A 21,570-nucleotide genomic window follows, 5' to 3' on the forward strand; every position below is an offset into this window, starting at 1 on the left:
CACACCGCCTGAGGGTGCTTCTCCGTCACCCCTTTTTCCCCCGTTGTCTGGTTTCGGGGATTCTGATGGGTCTGGCAGGCCCTCACGGACTGATGATCCAGAGGAGGGTAGCTGCTTGCCACAGGAGTTGGATAACCCTAAAGCAGTACGGATTTTCCACCACGACAAGCTGCCAGCTCTCATTTCTGGTGCCTTACAGTCCCTCAGTATTGACGATCCTGACGTGGCCAGAGCCTCTTCTATTAACCCTAAGATGGCCAGTACTGAAAAGCCTTCTTGGGCTTTTCTGGTGCATGACTCCATCCAAGAGCTTATTACAGCTCAATGGTCTGAACCTGATGGGTCCTTGAAAGTGGCTAGGGCTATGTGCCACTTTTACCCTGTGGGTGAATCCCACTTGTCCCTCTTTGGGATGCTAAGGTGGACGCGTTGGTCACTGTGGTGACTAAGAAAACCACTCTCCCTGTGGAGGGCGGAGTCGCATTGAAGGACATGCAGGACCTGTGGCTGGAATCCGCCTTGAAGCGGTCCTTTGAAATCTCGGCCCTCTCCTTAAGGGCAGCTATTTGCAGTTCCTATGCAGCACGGGCTTGCCTTTCCTGACTACAGCAGGTGGTCAAACAGCCCGCGGATGGAGCGGGTTCCCTCTCAGGTCTCCCCGCGTGTGGAGTCTGCCCTGGCCTCTTTGGCTGATGCCCTTTATGACTGGTCAGAGCATCTGCTAAACAGATATCTTTAGCTGTTTCTGCTCGCCGCCTTCTTTGGCTTCATCATTGGGCGGCTGATATGGCCTCTAAACAAAGGCTGGTGAGGTTACTCTTTCGGGGCCTCCTTTTATTTGGGGAGGAATTGAAGAAGATTATCAAGGACCTAGGGGACTCTAAATTCCAACGGTTGCCTGAGAATAGGCCGAGGCCTTCTTCCAAGAGCCCTTCCTTCCCCCCCTCTTCCAGACCATGTTTTCGATAGGCTCGAAGATACCGCCCTGGGCGTTCGGCGGGGTTTTCACAACGTTCCCGCTTTCAGCAGAAGAACTCCTTTTGTATGGACAGGTGGTCTGCTACGTCTGGTCAACACCCAGGAGTTCACGGGTGTCCTCCACAATGATGGGATGCTGGTCCACTCTTCAGTTCCCGCGGTAGGGGGTCGCCTCTCCCTCTTTCTTGAGGAGTGGACCAAGATTACTTCTGATCAATGGGTCCTGGACCTGATCAGAGAAGGTTACCAGTTGGAATTTGCTACTCCGGTTGGAGATGCCTTTTTAGAGTCCTGATGCGGCACTGCCGTCAAACGGGCAGAGGTCGAGGAGACCTTGCAGTTACTACTGACGCTCGGAGCGGTGGTTCCGGTTCCTCCCGCCGAACATGGCTGCAGCCGCTACTCCATTTATTTTGTTGTGCCTCGAAAAGGCAGGTCTTTCAGACCGATCCTCGACTTACGCAGAGTCCAATGAGGCCTTAAGAGTGCAACTCTTCCGCATGGAAACCCTGCGCTCCGTCATTGCGGTGGTACAGCCAGGGGAGTTTCTCACGTCTCTGGACCTCAAGGAAGCATATGCGCATATTCCTATCTGGCCCCCGCATCAGTGGTTCCTGCGGTTGGCGTTGTTGAGCCGACATTTCCAGTTTCGCGGCTTGCCTTTTGGCTTGGCAACTGCACCTCGCACCATTTCCAAGGTGATGGTAGTGGTGGCCACCTTTCTCAGGCGAGAGGGTATCAAAGTTCACCCTTATCTTGACGACTGGCTCATCAGGGTGGATTTGGCGAACGAAAGCCGACTTGCCACAACCAGAGTTATAACATTTCTTCAGACTCTGGGCTGGGTGGTCAATATACCCAAAAGTCACCTGACCCCCTCTGTCTCTCGAGTATTTGGGGGTCCGGTTTGACACGGCTTCGGGGTTCGTCTTTCTCCCCGACAACAGGCGACTCAAGCTTCAGAATCAGGTCTGACTGTTCCTGCGGATGCCCCGCCATCGAGCTTCGGACTTTGTCCAGCTCCTGGGATCGATGACGGCCACCATAGAAGTGGTTCCTTGGGCAAGAGCACACATGAGACCCCTGCAACTTTCCCTGCTGAAGCAATGGTCTCCGATTTCCCAGGAATACCAATGCAGGCTTCCGTGGCTCCCTGTGGCCCAGTGCAGCATGAATTGGTGGCTCTCTGACATCATGCTATGATGAGGGATGCCGCTGGCTCTCCCCTCTTTTTTTTTTTTAATTTAATAAATTTTTATTAATCATACCTTATACAAGTTACATTGTAGTGTTTCATCCTAAATTCTGGTAACAACATTCATTCCCTTTTCTAAACCTCAAAATACAAACATATATACAGTATAAACTGTCCCCTCCAAAGTCTCCTCCATTTCCCCCCCCCCCTCCCATTCCCCCCCCCTCCCCCCCATTCTCATTTCCTTAGTCCCTTCAATTCCCGAGAACCCCTCCTTATTCCCCCCCCCATACATTTCTTTCCCCACTATTCGATCAAGTTGTTCCCATTCCTTAGCCTGTGCATTAAACCTACCCCTCCTTTTATCCGTCAACTCCTCCATCACCATTAGGTTCTCAACCTTCCCAATCCAGTTATGTAAAGTGGGCCCTTTATCTTGTTTCCAGAATGCCGCTATTACAGATTTTGCAGCCGCTAGGCTTAACCTCTTAATCCTTTGTCCCCATTTCACTCCTTTCTGGTTCCCCCACCCTAGTAAGCACCATTTTGGGTCCTTTGGGAAGAGAGTGTCCAAAGCCTCTGTCAACATACCCGTAACTCCCTCCCAAAATTTCTGTATGTGTACACATTCCCACCATATATGATAGAAAGTACCTTTTTCCTCCTTACATCGCCAACATATATCTGAGGCATCTGGGAACATTACCTTTATTCTCTCTGGCGTATAGTACCATCTACTTAATACTTTATATGCATTTTCTTTCAGTAATACACAAACTGAAGCTTTTTTAATCTCTTTGCACATTCTTCCCACTCCAAATCGGTGAATTCCTGTTTCAGAATCCCTCTCCCAGGCCTGCATGTACTTATGTTTTATAAATTGTGACCCTCGTATATGATCATATAATCTGGAAATTCCCTTTCCCCATAAATCAATCTTCCCCCATGTATCCTCCATTTTTTCCTTTTCTACTAATTTATCTTTAATCCACCTTGCGGAAATTACATAGTGCTTTACTTGTAGATACGCATAGATATCAGATGGTGGTAATTCATAAGCTTCCTGTAATTCCGTAAAGGGTTTAATTCCCTCATCTGTCAGTAGGTCTCGAAATCTAATCAGTCCCTTATGGAACCATGTTTTAAATACTCCACCCTGAGTCCCAGCAGGGAAGCCTGGATCCTGTGTGATCCAAGCAAATGTGGACTTGGTCCTAGATCCTCTCAGCCTATATTTTAAAGTACCCCATAATACTAAGAGATGCGATACGAAGGGGTTCAGGGTGAGTCCCCTATATGTATTTTCCGGAATCTGGGCCCATAACAATCCCTCTAATGCCCCTTCTTGGACAAAAATCTGTTCTAATTTTGTTATTGATGATAAATCCACCTTTCCCCATACCGCAATTTGTTTAAGCTGTGATGCCCAATAGTACCATAGGATGTTTGGTATCCCCCTCCCTCCTTGGTCCGGTGTGCCCCACATTATTGTCCGTGCTAACCTTGCCGGTGCTCCCCCCCAAATAAATGTTCCTATATCCTTTTGCAGCTTCATGAGCTCCCTTTTAGGTACTGGGATTGGTAGTGTTTGGAACAAAAATAGAAGCCGGGGGAGAATATTCATCTTTACTGACGCAATACGACCCCACCATGAAAGCCACCCCTTTTGCCACTTTGTCATATCCCCTCTCACTTCTTTTAATAAGGGTATATAATTTAGTTGGTATAATTTGGTGAGGTTCCGCGGGATCTGTATCCCTAGATACCTAAAGCTATCTTTAGCTACTTTAAATTTAAACCCTTCTTTTATTCTTTCTTCCTCCCCTTCTGGTATAGTGACCCCCATCACCTCTGACTTATCATAGTTCACCTTAAAACCTGATACCCATCCATAATGCTTCATCTCCTTAATCAGAGTAGGCATTGTCGTCATAGGGGATGAGATGTAAAATAGAATATCATCCGCAAATAATGCAATCTTGTGCTCCTTACCCCCCATCCTAACCCCCCGTATCTCTTGGAGCGAGCGGATCCTCTGGGCAAATGGCTCTATGGCAATCGCAAATAATAATGGGGAAAGTGGGCACCCCTGCCTAGTTCCTCGTTGAATATCAAAATGTTCAGAGTATCCCCCATTGATTTTAATCTTTGCCACCGGGAGTGTAATAATTTCCTGCAACCAGCCTATAAGGTTTTTTCCCCCATCCCCATCTGTGCCATACTCTCCCATAGAACTCCCAGTCCACTCTATCGAATGCTTTCTCTGCATCGATCGCTAAAAGGGTCAGGGAGTCCCCTCTCCTCTGGGCTCCCCACTTAATATTTAAAGTTCTGCGAATATTATCCGCTACTTCCTATGTGGCACAAACCCGCTTGATCTTCATGTATCAGAATGGTAAAGCTGCCTAGACGCTCCGCTATCACCTTGGCCAAAATCTTGACATCTATATTCAGCAGGGATATTGGCCTGTAGGATCCGCATAGAGTGGGGTCTCTCCCAGGCTTGAGCAGTACTGTAATCCCCGCTGCATGCATACTTATAGGCATCTCTTCCCCTCTAAAGCTCGCATTACCCACTCTTGTCAGCAGAGGAGCTAATTCATGTCGAAATACTTTATAATATTTCCCCGTGTATCCATCCATTCCCGGCGCTTTCCCCCCTTTTAATCCTTTAATGACTCCTAACACTTCCTCCAGTGATATTGGGGCTTCTAGATTCACCCTTTGAGTCTCCGTTATTCTATTTAAGTCTAGATCCCTTATGTAATTCCGCTTCTCCTCTTAGTGTTGCTCCCTCCTCCTTCGAGTACAGTTTCATATAATATTTCACAAATTCGGCCTTGATATCCCTATCCTGATGCACCATGTTTCCTCCTCTCCTTTTTAGTTTGGATATCGTATTTTGTACCTGTCTGCAGCGTAATTTCCGGGCTAACATACTACCCGCCTTATTGCTATATTCAAAGAATTTTTGTTTTACTAGTTTCCGTTGAAATTCCATCTTCCCAATTTGTAACTTTTGCAGTTCAGCTCTACAAGCCAATAGGTCCTTAAATACTTGATAACTCCCCTCTGCCTGGTGGAGCGCTTCGCACTCTGCCAGCCTTTGACGTATTTTCATTTCCCTTATCCCTTGTTCCCTCTTCCTTTGCGCCCCTTTTTTAATCAAATGCCCCCTCACAACAGTTTTAAGGGCATCCCATAAGATCCCGTCTGTCACTTCTGTGGTATCATTAAACTTCAGATATTCCTTGATTATGTCCTTAACTTCCTTACAATTTTCCTCTGTGTCAATCAATGACTCGTTAAGCCTCCATACTCTTCCCTCTCTTTCCTTACCCAATCCTTCCACCATAACCCACACTGGTGCATGATCTGAGGTGTGTATAGTATCAATTTCAGACCCTCTGAGAACTCCCCATAGAGAACGGCTGCCCCATATCGCATCTATCCTGCCATATGTCTTCTGTGCATGTGAGTAATGCGTGTAAGTTTTTTGTCCTGGATGTTGCAATCTCCAAAAATCTAGCAAGTCTAATTCCCTCATTAGCTTAGTCAGTTTCCCTCTTGTGTATTTCGCCCCTTGTTCTTTTCCTGTTGAGTGGTCAAGCCCCGCTGCAGGAAAATTTAAGTCACCCCCCAGCAGTATTTGACCCCCAACAAAAGGTATCAGACTTGTACGTAGTGTTTCAAAAAATTCCCCTTGTCCCTCGTTTGGTGCATAGATATTTATGAGTGTAATTGGGTGCCCTTTAATTGATCCTTTGATTGCCAGGCATCTACCTTCCCTCCCCCCTGAATTCTTGTTCCTTGATAAATTGCAGATTGTCCTTAATATAAATTGCCAACCCCCCTGTTTTCCCCCCTTTAGGGTTCGCGTATAGGTACCCCTCGCCTAGTACCCGGTTCCTTAGCAATTTTTCATCCTTTTTTTGTATATGTGTCTCTTGTAACATTACTATATCCCACTCCAGCCTGCGTAATTCTCGGAAGATAATACTTCTCTTCCCGGGGCTGTTGAGACCATTTACATTCCAAGATCCTACCCTCAGGATCCCCCCCATCCCCTCCCCCCCCCCATCCCTCTACTCCCCCCTTCCCTTCCCCTGCAACTGGCTCTCCTCCCTTCTCGCCAGTTCCTCCCAAAGGAAGTGAGTTCCTGCTGGAAATGTCCCCCAACATAAAACTCCTCCATATTCTCCCCCTTCTCCCCAATCAAACCTCCTTTTCCATCTCGCAACCTCAGTAAACTTTCATATGTCTTTATAGTCTATAGCATTATTCACTATATGTGTTAACTTAAGTCCCCATGAATAGCTTATCTGATTTGTTCAGTCCACTCCTTCATCTTCAGATTCTCTCTGCCTCTCTCTCCCAATGTTAGGATCTTTTTCCCTTCTCGTCTGGTTCGCTCTGAAGCTCCGATCTTTCACTGGTGTCTTCTTACGATGAGTTGGTGAGCTTTCTCCAGTTGGCAAGTCCTCACACCCCATTTCTCTCAAGGTCTTCCAGGCTCCCTTAGGCGACTGCAACCTTCTATGTGTAGTTCCAACTGTATCCTGAAGCCCGAATGGGTATAGCCATCGATATCTTAGGCCCATCCGTTGCAAGTATTGAGTCACCTCTTTAAATTCCTTCCGTTTCTGGAGGGTGACTCGAGCCAAGTCTTGGTAAATTTTTGGTTTGCAATCTTTCCAATTAAAGTCTCCCATTGCTCTGGCTGCTTTCCATACTGCTTCTTTCACTCCAAATTCATGGTAGCATGCAATAATATCCCTGGGTTGCCCACCTCTTTGTGGCCCCAGGCTCCTATGTGCTCTGTCCAGGACTGGTAATTCTCTCTCCTGTTGGTCTCCACCTCCCTGCTGCTCTTTGAGTATGTGTGCACTGATTTCTTGCACCACTTTCATAGCATCTCTAAATTGCTCTTCCTCCGGTATGCCTTTAAACCTCAGATTACATCTCCTAGAGCGGTTTTCCAGATCCTCCACAGTTTGCTCAAGTTCTGATCTAGACTGCTGTTCTTTCTTCAATGCTATTTGTAGCGTCTGCACTTCATCTCCCAACGTATCCACGCGCTCCTCCGTCTCAGCTACCCGCAATCCAATGTCCTTCAACTCCTCTCGGAGCTCTGCCACGGAGGCCTGTATTCCCTTCCGGGTGGTTATCATCTCTGCCTTTAGTTCTTTGAACCAGCGTGATATCTCATTTCTGTCCACGTCTATGCCACTCGCTGCAGGTTCCTCGGGGTCCGGATCTGTTTCGGAGTCTCCGGCCGCCATCTTGCCGCCTCGTGTGCTTGAACGCGATCCTGCGTTTTTGCTTGCCTCGCCTTTTTCGCCTGCAAACTTAAACTTTGCGAGACTCTTTCGGGCTGCCATCAGTTTAACTATCTTTCCGATAGAGAGTTGCGAGTGCTGCGCTCGATTTGGGGGAGTTTTGTCTTATTTTAGTTCCGTCGGGAACGGAGCTCTCTCTTCAGGCGTCCATTCACCAGCGCTGACGTCACTTCCTCTGGCTCTCCCCTCTTGGCGCCTGGTGATAACGGATGCCAGCCTAACAGGGAGCACATTGCCTGGGACACTATGCTCAAGGTCAGTGGACAACCGTGGAAGCGGGGTGGTCCATCAATCGCTTGGAGCCGAAAGCGATATTCCAAGCTCTTCTGGCCTTCCACAGGACTCTGGAGGGTCTCCCAGTCCGAGTTCTTTCAGACAACACGACAGCGGTGGCCTATATCAATCGTCAGGGCGGCACTCTGTGCAGAGCCCTAGCCACGGAGGTGTCTGAGATTTTCTACTGGGCCGAGCGCTATCTGGAGCTGCAGTCCACGGCTCACATTGCCGGTCAAAGCAACGTGCAAGCCGATTTCCTCAGCAGGCATCAACTCGACCCGGTGGAATGGGAACTTGCCGAGGAAGTTTTTCTTCAGTTTTGTGCCAAATGCCCCATTCCAGGATTGGATCTCATGGCATCAAGTGCAAAGTCCCTCGCTTCTTCAGCAGAAGAAGAGACCCTCGTGCTGCAGGGTTGGATGCATTGGCTCAACCTTGGTCTTCGGGCCTCCTGTATGTGTTCTCTCCGTGGCCCTTGATAGGGCAGGTTCTGCTTCAGATTCACCTGCACCAAGGATTGGTGATTCTCATCGCCCCGGATTGGCCGAGGCGTCCGTGGTACGCGGACCTCAGGCGAATGCTGGTGGGGGCTCCGTTTCCTCTGCCTCTAGTCCCGAACTTGTTTCATCAAGGTCCGGTGGCTATGGAAGATCCCTGCCGCTTTGGTCTTGCGGCCTAGCTCTTGAAAGGGCGCAATTGAGAGACAAGGGCTATTCTAACAAGGTCATTGCCACCCTCTTTCAGGCTCGCATCCGGTCCTCCCCTGTGGCCTATGCGGATCTGGCGCAGCTTTGAGGCGTGGTGTGCTAAGAAGTCTATCACTCTGACTCTAGCTTCTGCCTCACAATTGTTGGACTTTTTACAGGACGGCTTACAGAAGGGCCTGGCTTACAATTCCCTTCGAGTTCAAGTAGCGGCGTTGGCTTGTTTCCGGGAGAAAGTCTCCGGCTTATCCCTATCTGCTCATCCGGATGTTGCCCGATTTCTCAGAGGGGCGCTACATCTCCGTCCTCCCTTACGGTTGCCTTGTCCGTCTTGGAAACGGGCTCGTATTGAAAGCGCTCCGGCAATCTCCTTTTGAGCCACTTAACCGTGCTTCTGAGAAGGATGTGACTCTCAAGATAGTCTTTTTAGTGGCAACGACGTCGGCACAAACAGTGTCTGAACTGCAGGCTCTTTCCTGCCGGGATCGTTTTCTACGGTTCTCGGAGTCCGATGTAACCGTCCAAACAGTGCCTTCCTTCCTGCCTAAGGTGATTTCGGCTTTTCACCTTAACCAGCCCATTTTTCTGCCTTCCCTTCGTAAGGAGGACTTTCCAGAATCCTTTGGGCAGTGGCGTCTTTTGGATGTCGGCAGGACACTGTTGCAGTATCTACAGATGTCAAATGAGTTCAGGAATTCTGACTATCTATTTGTTCCGTTGGCAGGTTCACGACCCGGGTTTCCGGCGTCTAAAGCCTCTATGGCCCGTTGGCTTTTAGGAAGTAATTTTTTCTGCTTTTCTGCTTTCAGGTCGGTCTCCGCCTGAAGTGTTTAGAGCGCATTCCACGAGGGCGATGTCCTCTTCATGGGCTGAAACGGGTGTCCTTTCTCTACAAGTGTTCTGTCGTGCGGCTACCTGGGCTTCTTAGCTCTCCTTTGTGCAACATTACAGGCTGGATGTCACAGCGCGACAGGACGCGTAGTTTGGGGTGCAAGTTCTTGCTCGCGGGGTCGCATGTTCCCATCCTATTTAGGGAGTGCTTTTGTACATCCCATCAGTTAATGGATTCATCTGCTGTTGATGACAAGGAAGGGAAAATTAGGTCCTTACCTGATAATTTTCTTTCCTTTAGTCACAGCAATGAATCCATGATCCCTCCCTGTCTGACTTTGTTTTTGTACAAATGTTTCATACAGATGTTTTGTCTCAACAGGAGTACGTGAAGACAAGCTCTCAGAGATGCTATATGCTGTTGTATAGCAGGAGGTTGAGAAGGTCCCTCCTTTGCTTTGTTCTTGCTCCGGCTCAGGGAGCGTTTGTTCACTGTGAGGAAAGGTCATGTTATTTTGCCTTTCTTCTTCACTCTGCTTTGGAAATTTCATATACTGAAGGTAGAAGGGGCTGGACATCCAGGATCACTGTGTACTTTCAGTGTGCTCTATCTCCACCTGCTGGTAGGCGGATACAACCTATCAGTTAATGGATTCATCTGCTGTGACTAAAGGAAAGAAAATTATCAGGTAAGGACCTAATTTTCCCTTCTGTTACAGTGGATATAGCCAGATCCTCCCACACTTGCACTGTGGAGGAACCAAATGCATGTTTTCATATAGAAAGATTAACAGCTATTAAAAGGAAAAGTATACAGGGAAGAGAGAATGTTTACTCTTTATGTAATAGGTTTGGGGGTCATAACAATCATAGGCCCGACCTCTGTTTTGTTTTCTGCTGTACTGGTGGTTATCTGATGTTCAGAAGTTCACTGGGATGATTGAAGTCGGGGGGGGGGGGGGGGTTCTGTAATTGACTTTTGTATATCATTGTGCTTTTGTTTATAAACTAATAAAAAGAGATTCATAATTAAAACAAAAAAGAGGAAAAACAAATTTTTTATTAGATTATGGGAACACAGACTATGAAACCTTGTAGAATCCTTCTTAATTCATTATGTATTTAGTGGACAAAGGAATGGTGAAATGTACCTTCTAAAGTGAGTGTTCAGTTTGAATTAGTTATACACTGACAGGGTAGTATGGGGTTTTGGGTTGGGGGAGGAGGATGGGTAAGAAAGGGGAGGAATAAAATAAAAACTGTGTACAAGAGTTTTGTATTCTCTGAGGACAAGCAGGCCAATTGTATTCTCACAGCTGGGTGACATCGTCCAACGGAGCCTGGTGTGGACACTGACTAGTGAGATGAATGTAGAAATTTCTAGCAGCGTTTCACCATGCATGCTGGGTCCCTCAGTTTTCGTTTTTCTGTGCAGCAGGGAGGACTCATCTCTGTCTTCCAGCAGATGGAGACAGAGAACACAAACTGAACTGTTATGTAGGACAGCCTTTAGTCTGGTCAGTCAGTATATCCAGCAGGCTGTGGACAGCTTCCCATGTGCACCTGGTCTCTTGTAGTTTTTGGCTCCTGTTCCTTTCTGGTTCAGTAGAGGTTGGGATGTTAAGCTTTAGCTGGTGCCTTCTGGGGTACACCTGGTGCTTCCTGGTCCCTTAACACCCCCCCCCCCCCCCCCCGGCAGCTGCAGACTTCTTTCTCGTATTAAAAAAAAACAAACAAAACAACTTTTCTGAAGCTAAGGAGCCAGTTTAATTTCCACAATTCTTATTTCTGTGAGCAGCACCTGCACACTGGGGGGTCGAGATATTCTAAATCCATCTTTAGTCATTCTCTCGTTTAGAGTAACCTACAGCCCTTCCTTTCTAAATGCGCAGCAAGTTCAACTTTAACTTTAAATGTATAATTCTTGTCGGCTCTTCCATTATCATGGCTGTGGCTGCGCTAGCATCGGGCTTTTAGTGGCAGGGTGGTCTCTGTGCTTTGGGGGCTGTTCGGGTAGTCCTTTGACACTGTATAGATGCAACTTATGGTGGGCACTGCTGATTTCCGCACTCTTCTTTCTGACTCAACGGTGGCTCCGGCAGCATTGGACATCTTGGATCCTCTCAGTGTAGCATCTTGGTGAATGAAGTAGCTGCTCTCTCTGCCATCGTGGGAACTTCAGCGATATCTGCTGTGACTTCTTGGTCATCTGGTTTGGAGGTTCCACACCTACCAGCACAGGTACCATTTACCCCAGAATTTATTTTATTCATGCATCAAGCATATTTAATAAGAGATCCTTCCCTTCTCTTCCTCCATGGCAGGGCAGAAGTTTCCAGGCAGTTTCCCCTGGTAAAAGGAGGAAAGTGGACCTGGTTCCTGAAGTGCACCCTGTGTCTCCTCTTTTGCCCCTCTTGTTTCAGAATGGGGTCTATCAATGCTGTCTGTATCTTCTCCACAGCATGAAACCCTGGAGAAGGGTGAATTGCCCTTGGATGATCCCACCACTGTGAGTTTTTCCACAGAGAGGACCTTCCCTCCTTTATTGCCAAAGCTCTGGAAGTCCTGAATATTATGGTTCCCTCTCCTCCATCCGCTTCTGCTTCCAATCCATTGATGGCTAGAAACCTCCACGTGCATTTCCAGTGCATGAGCTCATTTCTGCACAGTGGCATACGCTGGATGCAGGGCTTCAGGTGGCCAGGGCTATGGGCTGCTTATATCCTCTCTCTACTGAGGAGTTGGAATGATTAAAACTATCTAAGGTGGATTCGCTTGTTGTGGCGATCACTGGGAAGACTACTCTCCCGGTGGAGGGAGGCATAGCACTGAAGGATGCCCAGGATAGGAAGTCGGAGTCTGCTCTTAAACTTTCTTTTGAGATTTCAGGTTTGTCCCTTCAGGCCTTCATCTACATTTCCTATGCTGCTCGTGCTTGTTTGGCCTGGGAGTCTTCATTCCCTGAATTTTCCTGCCCTAGAGACTGGCTTAGCGTATTTGGCGGACCCTTGTATGATTTGATCAGAGCTTCTGCCAAATAGATAGCAGTGTTGGTTATTGTCCAGCATCTGTTGTGGCTCTGTCATTGGTCGGCAGACGCCTCAGCAGTGCCTTGCAATGCTCCCTTTTCAAGGGAAACATCTTTTCGGAGAGGACCTAGTGGCCTTAGGGAGTCAACGGTCCAACGCTAACCTGAGGATAAGCTACGCTCGTCTTTTTAACATTTACAGGCTCGTCCTCACTTTAAGGATGCTAAGCAATACAAGCCTGGCTGGGCTGCTTCTTTTCAAAGATCCAAGTATCCATCTTGGCAGCCCTTTCAGTGAGATAAAAGAACTCGGCAGTCTTCCTGATCAACCCCTGCCTCCCGCACCTCTCAGTGATGAGGTTCTGGTCCACCGAACACCCCTTCTGTTGGGGGGGGGGGGGGTGTCTTTCCAGTTTTTATGAAGAGTGGGCCATGATTATGTTGGATCAATTGGTGTTAGACATTATAAGAAAGGTTACAAGTTAGAGTTCTCCTCTCCCATCGTAGATTTTTTTTTTTCTTGTTCTCCCCTTGCAAAGCTTCCCAAAAGCGACAGGCAGTGGCCTTCACTATGCAAGATCTCATTTCATTGGGGTCTGTTCAGCCGGTTCCTTCTCATGATCAAAGGCAGTGTTACTCCCAAAGAAGGAGGGACCTTTCGTCCAACTCCAGACCTCAAGAGTGAACAAGTCCGAGTCTGCCATTTCTGCGGTCGGTCATTGCTGTAGTATGGATGGAGGAGTTTCTCACTTCATTGGATCTCAAGGAGCATATTTTACACATTCCTATTTGGCCTCTGCAAAGGCGCTTCTTGCGATTTTGCAATTCTAGGCAAGTACTTCAAATTCTGAGCAATGCCCGTTGGCCTAGCTACAGGTCACTGGACTTTTTCCAAGGTGATGGTTGCGGGCTCGTATCTGCTTTGGGAGGGGATATGAGTCCACCCATACCTGGACAACAGTCACATTCAGACCTGGTCCTTCTAGGAAAGGCTGACTGTCACCACTTGGGTGATCTGTTGTGATCCCTGGGATGGGTACTCAATGTTTCCAAGATTCGATTTCAATTCATGCAAACTTTGGAGTATTTGGGAGTTCTCTTCAACATGCTGAGGGGCAGAGCCTTCCTTCCTGAACATAGGAGACCTCAAGCTTCAGGATCATGTACATTGCTGTCTGCTGCTGCAGACTTCTCGGGCATGTGACTATATTCAGGTACTGGGCTCCATGGTGGCAACTCTGTGTGTAGTTCCCTGGGCCAGAGCTCATGTGAGACACCTCCTGTCCTGCTGGTTACCAGTATCTTAGGACTACAACCGTTGCCTCCAGTGGACCCCTAGGCCAGATCCAGTGTGGTGTTGGCTTCAGTCCCTTGACATTCACCAGGGCATGATGTTGACAATACCGCAGATGGATGCCAGTCTCAGGGGGTGGGGAGCACATTGTCTCCATCACACTGCGCTGCTCATGGTCTGTGGTCCCAGGTAGACACCTCTTGGTCCATCAATCACCTGGAGCTTTGGGCAATATAGCTGACTGCAGTCTTTTCAGGCTGTGCTCCAGGGTCTTCCCATCCATGTGCTTTCGAACAACCAGACCACTGTGGCCTACATAAACATAGGGTCGCACGCAAAGTGTGCAACTTGCTCTGGAGGCTTGCCTCCTGATTCACTGGGCAGAATGTTGGGTACTTTTGATCTCGGTGGCTTATATTGCCAGAACGCTGAATGTGCAAACAGACTATCTCTGTGGGACCACTCTGCACTTGGGGGAATGGGAGTTGGCTGCGGCTGTCGTTCACTTGATAACGCATGGTGTCTTGTCTCAATGCAAAGGTCCCCCGCATCGTCAGCTGAAAAAGGGAGCTCGGCTTGGCAGGAATAGATGTTCTGTTTCAGGAGTGGTTGCTCTGTGACTTACTGTACATCTTTCTAGGATGAGTACTTTGGAAGATTCCATTTCTTCTGGACCTTGTTATTCTGATAGTGCCGGACTGGCCCAAAAGACCTTGGTAAATAGATCTGGTATGGCTCCTCATGGACATGCCATTTCGTCTTCCACTTCAGCAGGACATACTTTCTCGGGGTCCTGTCCACATGGAGGATCTCTTCCTCTTTGGTCTTGCCTGGCTTTTGAGAGGGTGCAACTGAGGAAGAAAGGGTACCCAGAAGATGTGATTGCCACATTGCTTCAGGGTGGATATGGTCCACTTCCTCCATTTATGCGCACCTCTTGAGATTGTTTGAGTTATGGTGTTCCCAGAGGGCCATTTTGCCTCAGATGTTAGCTTTCTTGTAGGATGGCTTTAAGAAGGGTCTTGCGTATAACTCCCTGCGGATGCAAGTGGTGGCATCCTGTTACAGGGGATGCCTCTCCTATTCTTCCTTGCTGGATGTGGTCCGTTTCCTCAGAGGTGTTATCACCTTAAGCCGTACGTTTCTTTTTTGTGGGTTGCTAGGCCCGCTTAAGCTGGAGCATTGCCCTCAATTTGAATGCTGCCCCTTTTTACAGCTCGCAGTTGGAGTTTAATTTGGCTGCAATATTTTTCTCAGTGTTCAAGAAGACCCCCAGTGGCGTCAAAAGGTGTGTCCAGTATAATCGGGTGTCTTGGGCCTGACCATGAGCTTAACTCTTGTTCTCTCTGTTTACAAATGCAGTTCAGGACACACAGAGCATTGTATGTCCAGCAGGAGTGCACCGACATCGAGGAGGTCTCTGTCTCTCTCAACATAGGGCACTGAAAGTAGGCCCTGGGACTGATCAACATCAGACCCAACATTGAGGGCACGTATGGATTCGATGTCCTCATTGGCACCGAAGGACCATGATGCTGAGCATCAAGGGAAATCCAAGAAGCCTAAGCATTGGTCTTTTTTGATGCTTGGGGCTGGGAGCTCTGGGGCATCGCCAGCACCTGGAGGAGCACTCTCCCTCTTTGGTAAAAGTGTCAATGTGAAAGTCTCCATGCAGCCATGTTCCCACTACCGGTTTGGCACAGACATATCCAGCTGACTCTCTCCCGGCTCCTCTGCCGTCATCGAGGGCACTTGCACTAACTGTGGATCGGCCCCAGATTCTTCCTGAGGCTTCATTCATGCCTGTGGAGAGATCCTTGGCACCGGTGGCTCAAGGGGCTCTTACATTGACTCGTAGTACCACTTTCAACATTGGGGGAGATGATACCAAAATTTACAATAGGCTAGAGGAATGGTCTGGAATTTGACAGCTAAAATTTTAATTCTGAAAAGGGGCAGGGTCATGCATTTGGGCTGCAAAAACCCGAGGGAACGGTACAGTTTAGGGGTTGAAGAACTTTTGTGCATGAAAGAAGCGGGACTTGGGTGTGATCATATGTGATGATCTTAAGATGGCCAAAAAGTAGAAGAATGCTTGGGTGCTTAGGGAGATGAATAGCCGGTAAGAAAAAGGAGGTGGTGAGACCTTATTTAGAATATGTATAGTTCCGGAGACCGCATCCTCAAAAAGAAACAAACAAGGTGGCGTCTATCCAGAGGATGGCTACTAAAATGATTAGTGGTCTTCATCATAAAGCATATGGGGACTTAAAGATCTCAATATGTATACTAGAGAGCTGCACGGGTTAGCGGGAATCCAACAGGGATCCCCTCCAGCTCCAAGGGGGTCCTGTGGGGTTCCGGTGGGTGTAGGCATATCGAGTCTTGCTGCCCTTTCCCTCCAGCCCTGGGTACTCTCCCCGCTTGCACCTCTACATCCTGGTGATCTAGTGGCCTCTCAGGGACAGGAAAGATCCCCACTCTTCTTACCTGCTACCGCTGATCCTCTCGCTGCCGCCATTTCTTTAAAATGGCTACGGCGGCTTCACGAGATTTCCGCTGTGAGAATACTACTGGCCAGCTTGTCCTCAGAGAAAGCAAAGTTACTCATTTGTTCTCCAAGGATAGCCAGCCAAGTATTCTCATATACCCCCACCTCCCCTTAAAGTTGTATTTTTGAGCTATTTTACATGACTGAGGGACCCATGCTCAAGATTCGGATGGGAATCTTGCACAGTGCATGCACAGTGGAATGCTGCTAGAAATTTGTGCATTCATCTTGATGTTATCTGCAACGGGCTCCATCAGATGACTTCACCCAGCTGTAAGAATACTTGGTGTGGTATCCTCGGAGAAAATCTGCTACAGATGAGTAACTGAGAAGGGCAAGGACAAATCAAACTCTGGTATACATATAAAGTATCACATACAATGTAAATGAGTTTATCTTGTTGGGCAGGTTGGATGGACCGTACAGGTCTTTATCTGCCGTCATTTACTATGTTATTTTGATGAGATGATGTTATGGTGCTCAATAAAAATGAGTTGAACATAAAATATTCCACCTCTGTAGAGGACAACTCTCTAATGTTTGACAATTTGTCTTGCCTTATGTTCACAGTGGTTGGCTTTGAGACCAGACCATTCTCATTATGTTAATTCAAAGCCTGCAAAATGATGTGAGTGTTTGACAGAAGGAAGTTGATTTTAATTTCAGTTCCATTCTTTGATTTTAAAAGGTATCTGTAGGCAGGCCATGAAAAATGTCATAAATGGGCAGTGCAAGGAAAGGCAGATCTGTAAGTTCCACATCAGAGCAGTGGAAACGTGGATTGCCATGGCACATAAAAGCACCATGACCAATCTCATCCGCCTATTTTTCTTTTTTGCTGATATTAGATTCTGCTTGTTTTCCTCCTCACACTTGCCCATATGATTTTATCCCTGAATTTTTGTGAATTCCTGTACCATTTTTTATTTCCATGAAGTTTTGTGCCTGTCTCTCTCTTCTCCCCAACCCCTTATGCAAAGAAGTTGCCTTATTGGCTGGCCCAGTGGCTCAGGGAAAGTCCCTACCCTCTCCTGACCTCAGACTATGAGCTATCACTATTCACTGAATGTTTGCTCCAAACCTTGAGGAATTTGTGTATGATATTGCTGTCCCGACTGTTCTTTATACATGGATACATTTTTTGTTACTCCAATAAAATGAAATATGTGAGTCTGGAACCCCCCCCCCCCCCCCAATAAAATTACTAGAATTTCTCTCTACTCTGTTCCTTAAATCTAATCTCAGGGCATCATTTTGATAACTTCAGTCTATATCCTCCTGGAAATAAGATGATAGAACTGAGATACCATATTCTGTTTTATATATATTACCACTTCTCCTTATGCACTGTTTGTGACTTTAAGATCGTTTGATATCCTTCACCTATCACCAGACTCCTCGTGTATGTACTCAGGGATTCTGCATTCACTTATGACTGTGACCTTTCTTTTATTAAATCTCAGCTTCCTAAAGTTTGATCATTCCTCAAATTATTTTGTTCACTCCTTGTTTCCTTTAGAATTACAGATCTTGGTACCATTTGCTCAAATGAATCTTTTTCAGTCATCCTCTGTGTAATATTTACTCACATTGAATAGAACCAGCCCTGGGCCTCAGTGAACTGCTTTTACCGCCACCACCTGTTGCTAACTGCTCACCAGTTTATCAGTTAATGACCATACTGCCTAACTGGTCAACACATTTTGTGCGCAACCGTAGTAAAATAATTGTCACCAATGAAAGATTTGTTTGACGTGACTATTCCATTATGGTTTTTCTCATCCTGGTAGTGTATGGTGCTAGTGGGGTTTTGATTCTGGTGCAGTTTTTTTCTATACATGGTGCACAGCAGCAGGTTCTCGGGCATCAGGAGTAGTGGTGTTTGAGGTCTGTCTGCAGGTGACAGGATCTCATCTCCTTTTATCTCATCTAGGTTTCTCCTCTGCATCCTACTTAAAGGTCCATGTTAAAACCCATCACAGCACCCCGCTTCCCCAGGTCTCCAGACATCCGGAGCCAGTCGTGAATGGGGGAGCGGCGTTCCACTGCGTCAGGACATGTGACATGAAAGGCAAGCAAGTCTCAGCTCTGCTTCTCTGCAGGATGCTGTGAGGGAGGGGGGGGTATGAGGGAGCAGCCATTGAAGCGCTTCACAAGTGCTTAATACTAGGCATTCTCGTATTCTCTTGGCATTTGAGTTTTTGGTACTTGACAGATGTATTTCATCAGTCCTAAGCTGAGATACTGCATTTAGGGGAGAGAGAGAGAGAAGGCAAGGCTTACAGGAGCCCATTTTTCTAGCACATTACTGCATAGGATTTGCAGTCATGAGGTGCCATGAAAAGGCTAGATTTTCTAATATCTGTGAACATAGCTCTTCATTATTTTGAGTAGACTGTAGCCTTACTGTCATTAGACTAACTATCCCAAAGACCAGGGTCCTGAAAGCTATAGATGTGTCATAGACTTGGTGGAAGATGAGCATTGTCTATCTCTTCCCCTCGCCCCCGCCCCCCTCCCTCCACAGTTTCACTCACCTCTGTAGTGCCATTGCTGTACAGAAAGAGATGTCCCTCTATTTTACACCACCACATAAGAGGATAAATTATTGATGCTTTACCTATGATGGCTAACAAACATCAGGTGAACCTTTTTGTTTCTATTTGCTGTGTTCCCAGTATTCAGGCAAGGATCTTTAACAATGGCAGATTGTTTTAGTGTATATAAAATCTGTTGAGCTGCTTTAAGGGCTCAACTTGGAAGATACAGCAACCCTGAGAGCAACCACTTTACTATAGGCCCATCCTTCAGTGCCAGGCTTGAACGCATGTTATGAAAATATTAGATCTCTCATTGCAAATGGGATGCAATAATCTGAGATTTGCTGTAGATTATAAAATTGTGCTCTGATCTTAATCCCTTGCAAGGCCCTGGTGTTCCTAGAGCAGAGCACCCCAAATTGTGACTCAAACAATGGCTGCACCCTCCATCAGAAACTCTAGATTCCTCTTCCCCCTCCTCCCCTCATTTAGGCAGTGGAAAAGACCACAAGGGAACAGGCCCCTTTTTCCCTCATGGAGGGATGGGTGAATCTGATTTCTTCCCTGGGGAGGGGGGAGCCGAGAGGTGGGGAAAGCTGGCTCTTTCTCATGGTGGGTGGGGGAGGGACCCTTGTGGGAGGTGTTTTATGGATTGGATTCTCATGCTTCTCATTGCTCATGACTGTGTGTGCGCACTGCCTGGTGCTTACAGGAGGGTTCTTGCAGGATAAGCTATACTGCTTACATTGGCTTTTGTTTTCCATTGGGGTTCCCTGCTTTGTAGCTATACTTGGTAGGACTATGCATGAGGAAAGAAAGAAAACCATTTCATGGCAGTCTTTGTGCATTGTGTGCTTCAGTTTCATGTTTTTAGAGACATGCAGAAGTTTCTCTGCTGCTGTATGCCATATGCATGAGGCAACAGCCTGGCACTCACACTCAGCTGGGGAGACCCTCTTCAGAAGAGGTGGGGGAGCTGGAGCCCTGCTACTCAGAAGGGAGGCATTGAGGGTTTGAGACATTCTTATAAAGAAACATTTGAAAGCATTCTGTTCTTTGTGTTTAATGCAGAGGGCCAGAAATGTACTCATCAGGACCAGATGGAGAGCTCTGATTCGTATGGGGAGCTCTCAGATGGCAGTGACCTGAAGACTCCGGAGAAACAGACTACCAGTGACTCTTTTCCAGTCTGTGAAATGACTGTTGCCAAAAGCAAGATGGAGACTGAGGTTGAGAAGAGGTATCCTTGTCCTGAATGTGGCAGCTTTTTCCGCTCCAAGTCTTATCTGAACAAGCACATTCAGAAAGTGCATGCGAGAGCCATGGCTGGGCCTCTGGGAGACCTGGGTCCTGCCCTGGGCTCGCCCTTTTCTCCACAGCAGAACATGTCACTTCTGGAGTCCTTTGGCTTTCAGATTGTACAGTCAGCATTTGCTTCTTCCCTGGTGGATCCAGATGTGGAGCAGCACGTGCTGGGTCCAGAGGGGAAGTGAGACCAGGAGGCTGTGGAACTGGAGGAGGCTGTAGTCATGGAGCCAAAGGGACTTGGAGTCTGGATTCTGGCACTGACCTTTCTTTGCTCTAATTTGAAGGGAAGGGAGGGGGGAGTGGCGAGATTTGTTTTTTTAGCATTGATTTCTCAGCCTGATGTTTCCAGCCTGGGGCTGCTGCTAGGATAGCTATTGTGAAAAATTGCTGCTGCTGCAGAAGCACTTGTATTTGCACCATAAGAACCCAAAATTCATTATTGCATGAAACAAGCAGAACTTGGTATCAGGCTGTGAGCACAGTTGCAGCATAATCTCCTTGTCAACTTCTGAGATAAGATCATTAAATGCAGCTCTTTGATTTTTATTAGATTTTTTTTTTTTGTTTTTTTTTTTCTGCATTAAATCTGCTGTCCAAGCTAATTCACACTCTGGATCCTGTTCCACGGAAAGGCTCCCCTTGGCAGTTGGAATAATTTGCAGCAAGCCCAGGGCTGAAGTGGGATGTTCTTGGCTATATTTTAACTGTAGCTAACCTGTTTTAAGTATAGGGGACAGAATATTTTATATATGAATATTTAAGAGGTAATAGCATTTCTTTTCATGTCCCATAGTACTATAGCAGTGCTGGGGTGTCAGTTACTTTAGCTGTGACATGGTGCTTCCTGGTGAGTAGTGCCAGAAGTTGCAGCTATTGCAGTTGGAGGATGCTCCTTCTCATCCGCTTTGGTGGGGAATCCCAGTTTATGTTGGGCAGGGAAGCGCTCTTTAGTGCTCCACAAGTTTTAGACCCAGATGCTCGGCTACAATACACCTGGTGCTCTTTCTTGTTGGAATAAGTTTCGATATAGTGATCTTGCCTTTTTCAGAGAAAAGAATGCAAGAGATCATGTTGTAGGGCATATTTGGAAGCAACATCCATAAATTCTGTATCCCATTGGGTCATCTGCTTTGTAGCTGTGCTTAGGAGAGGGTGATGGGTGCATGGAACGGCCTTCCACATACTGAGGTAGAGACAGACTGAGGGAGCCTGAGATAAGCTCAGAGCATCCTTGGTTGCAAATAAGAAAGGGGGAAATCTACTGGAGTCATTGGTATTATACCAAGAATGAAATTTGGGCAAATTTAATGGGCCTTAGTCTTATCTGTATTGTTCTTTCTACACTAAGGGAAACTTTGACATATATTTAACCCCCTGGGTGGCTGTGAGGATTTAAAACCACATTCCGCTGGTGTGTTATGTGGTATTCAGTGTGGTGCAGTGCTTCAGGACAATTGTTCTACTTTTTGTTTGGCAACCAGTAAGGAGAGGAACAAACCCATAAAAGTAGCAACTTAACTTTTCCA

General features: G+C 47.1%; 1 protein-coding gene across 2 annotated transcripts in view; it reads left to right on the forward strand.

The window, feature by feature from the left end:
* PATZ1 (POZ/BTB and AT hook containing zinc finger 1) overlaps window positions 1–20,590 on the forward strand; it is an 81,980-nt gene extending 61,390 nt beyond the window's left edge. The window contains exons 4-5 of one of the 2 annotated variants that reach the window (XM_030217291.1): window positions 18,130–18,267; window positions 19,808–20,590. In XM_030217291.1, the coding sequence (XP_030073151.1) occupies window positions 18,130–18,267; window positions 19,808–20,229 (560 nt within the window). In that variant the 3' untranslated portion in view covers window positions 20,230–20,590. The remainder of the gene's footprint in view (window positions 1–18,129; window positions 18,268–19,807) is intronic. The other variant, XM_030217292.1, reaches the window with a different exon arrangement.
* Window positions 20,591–21,570: the final 980 nt, after the last annotated feature.

This window comes from Microcaecilia unicolor, chromosome 11 (assembly GCF_901765095.1).
Source record: "Microcaecilia unicolor chromosome 11, aMicUni1.1, whole genome shotgun sequence".
Lineage (NCBI taxonomy): Eukaryota > Metazoa > Chordata > Amphibia > Gymnophiona > Siphonopidae > Microcaecilia > Microcaecilia unicolor.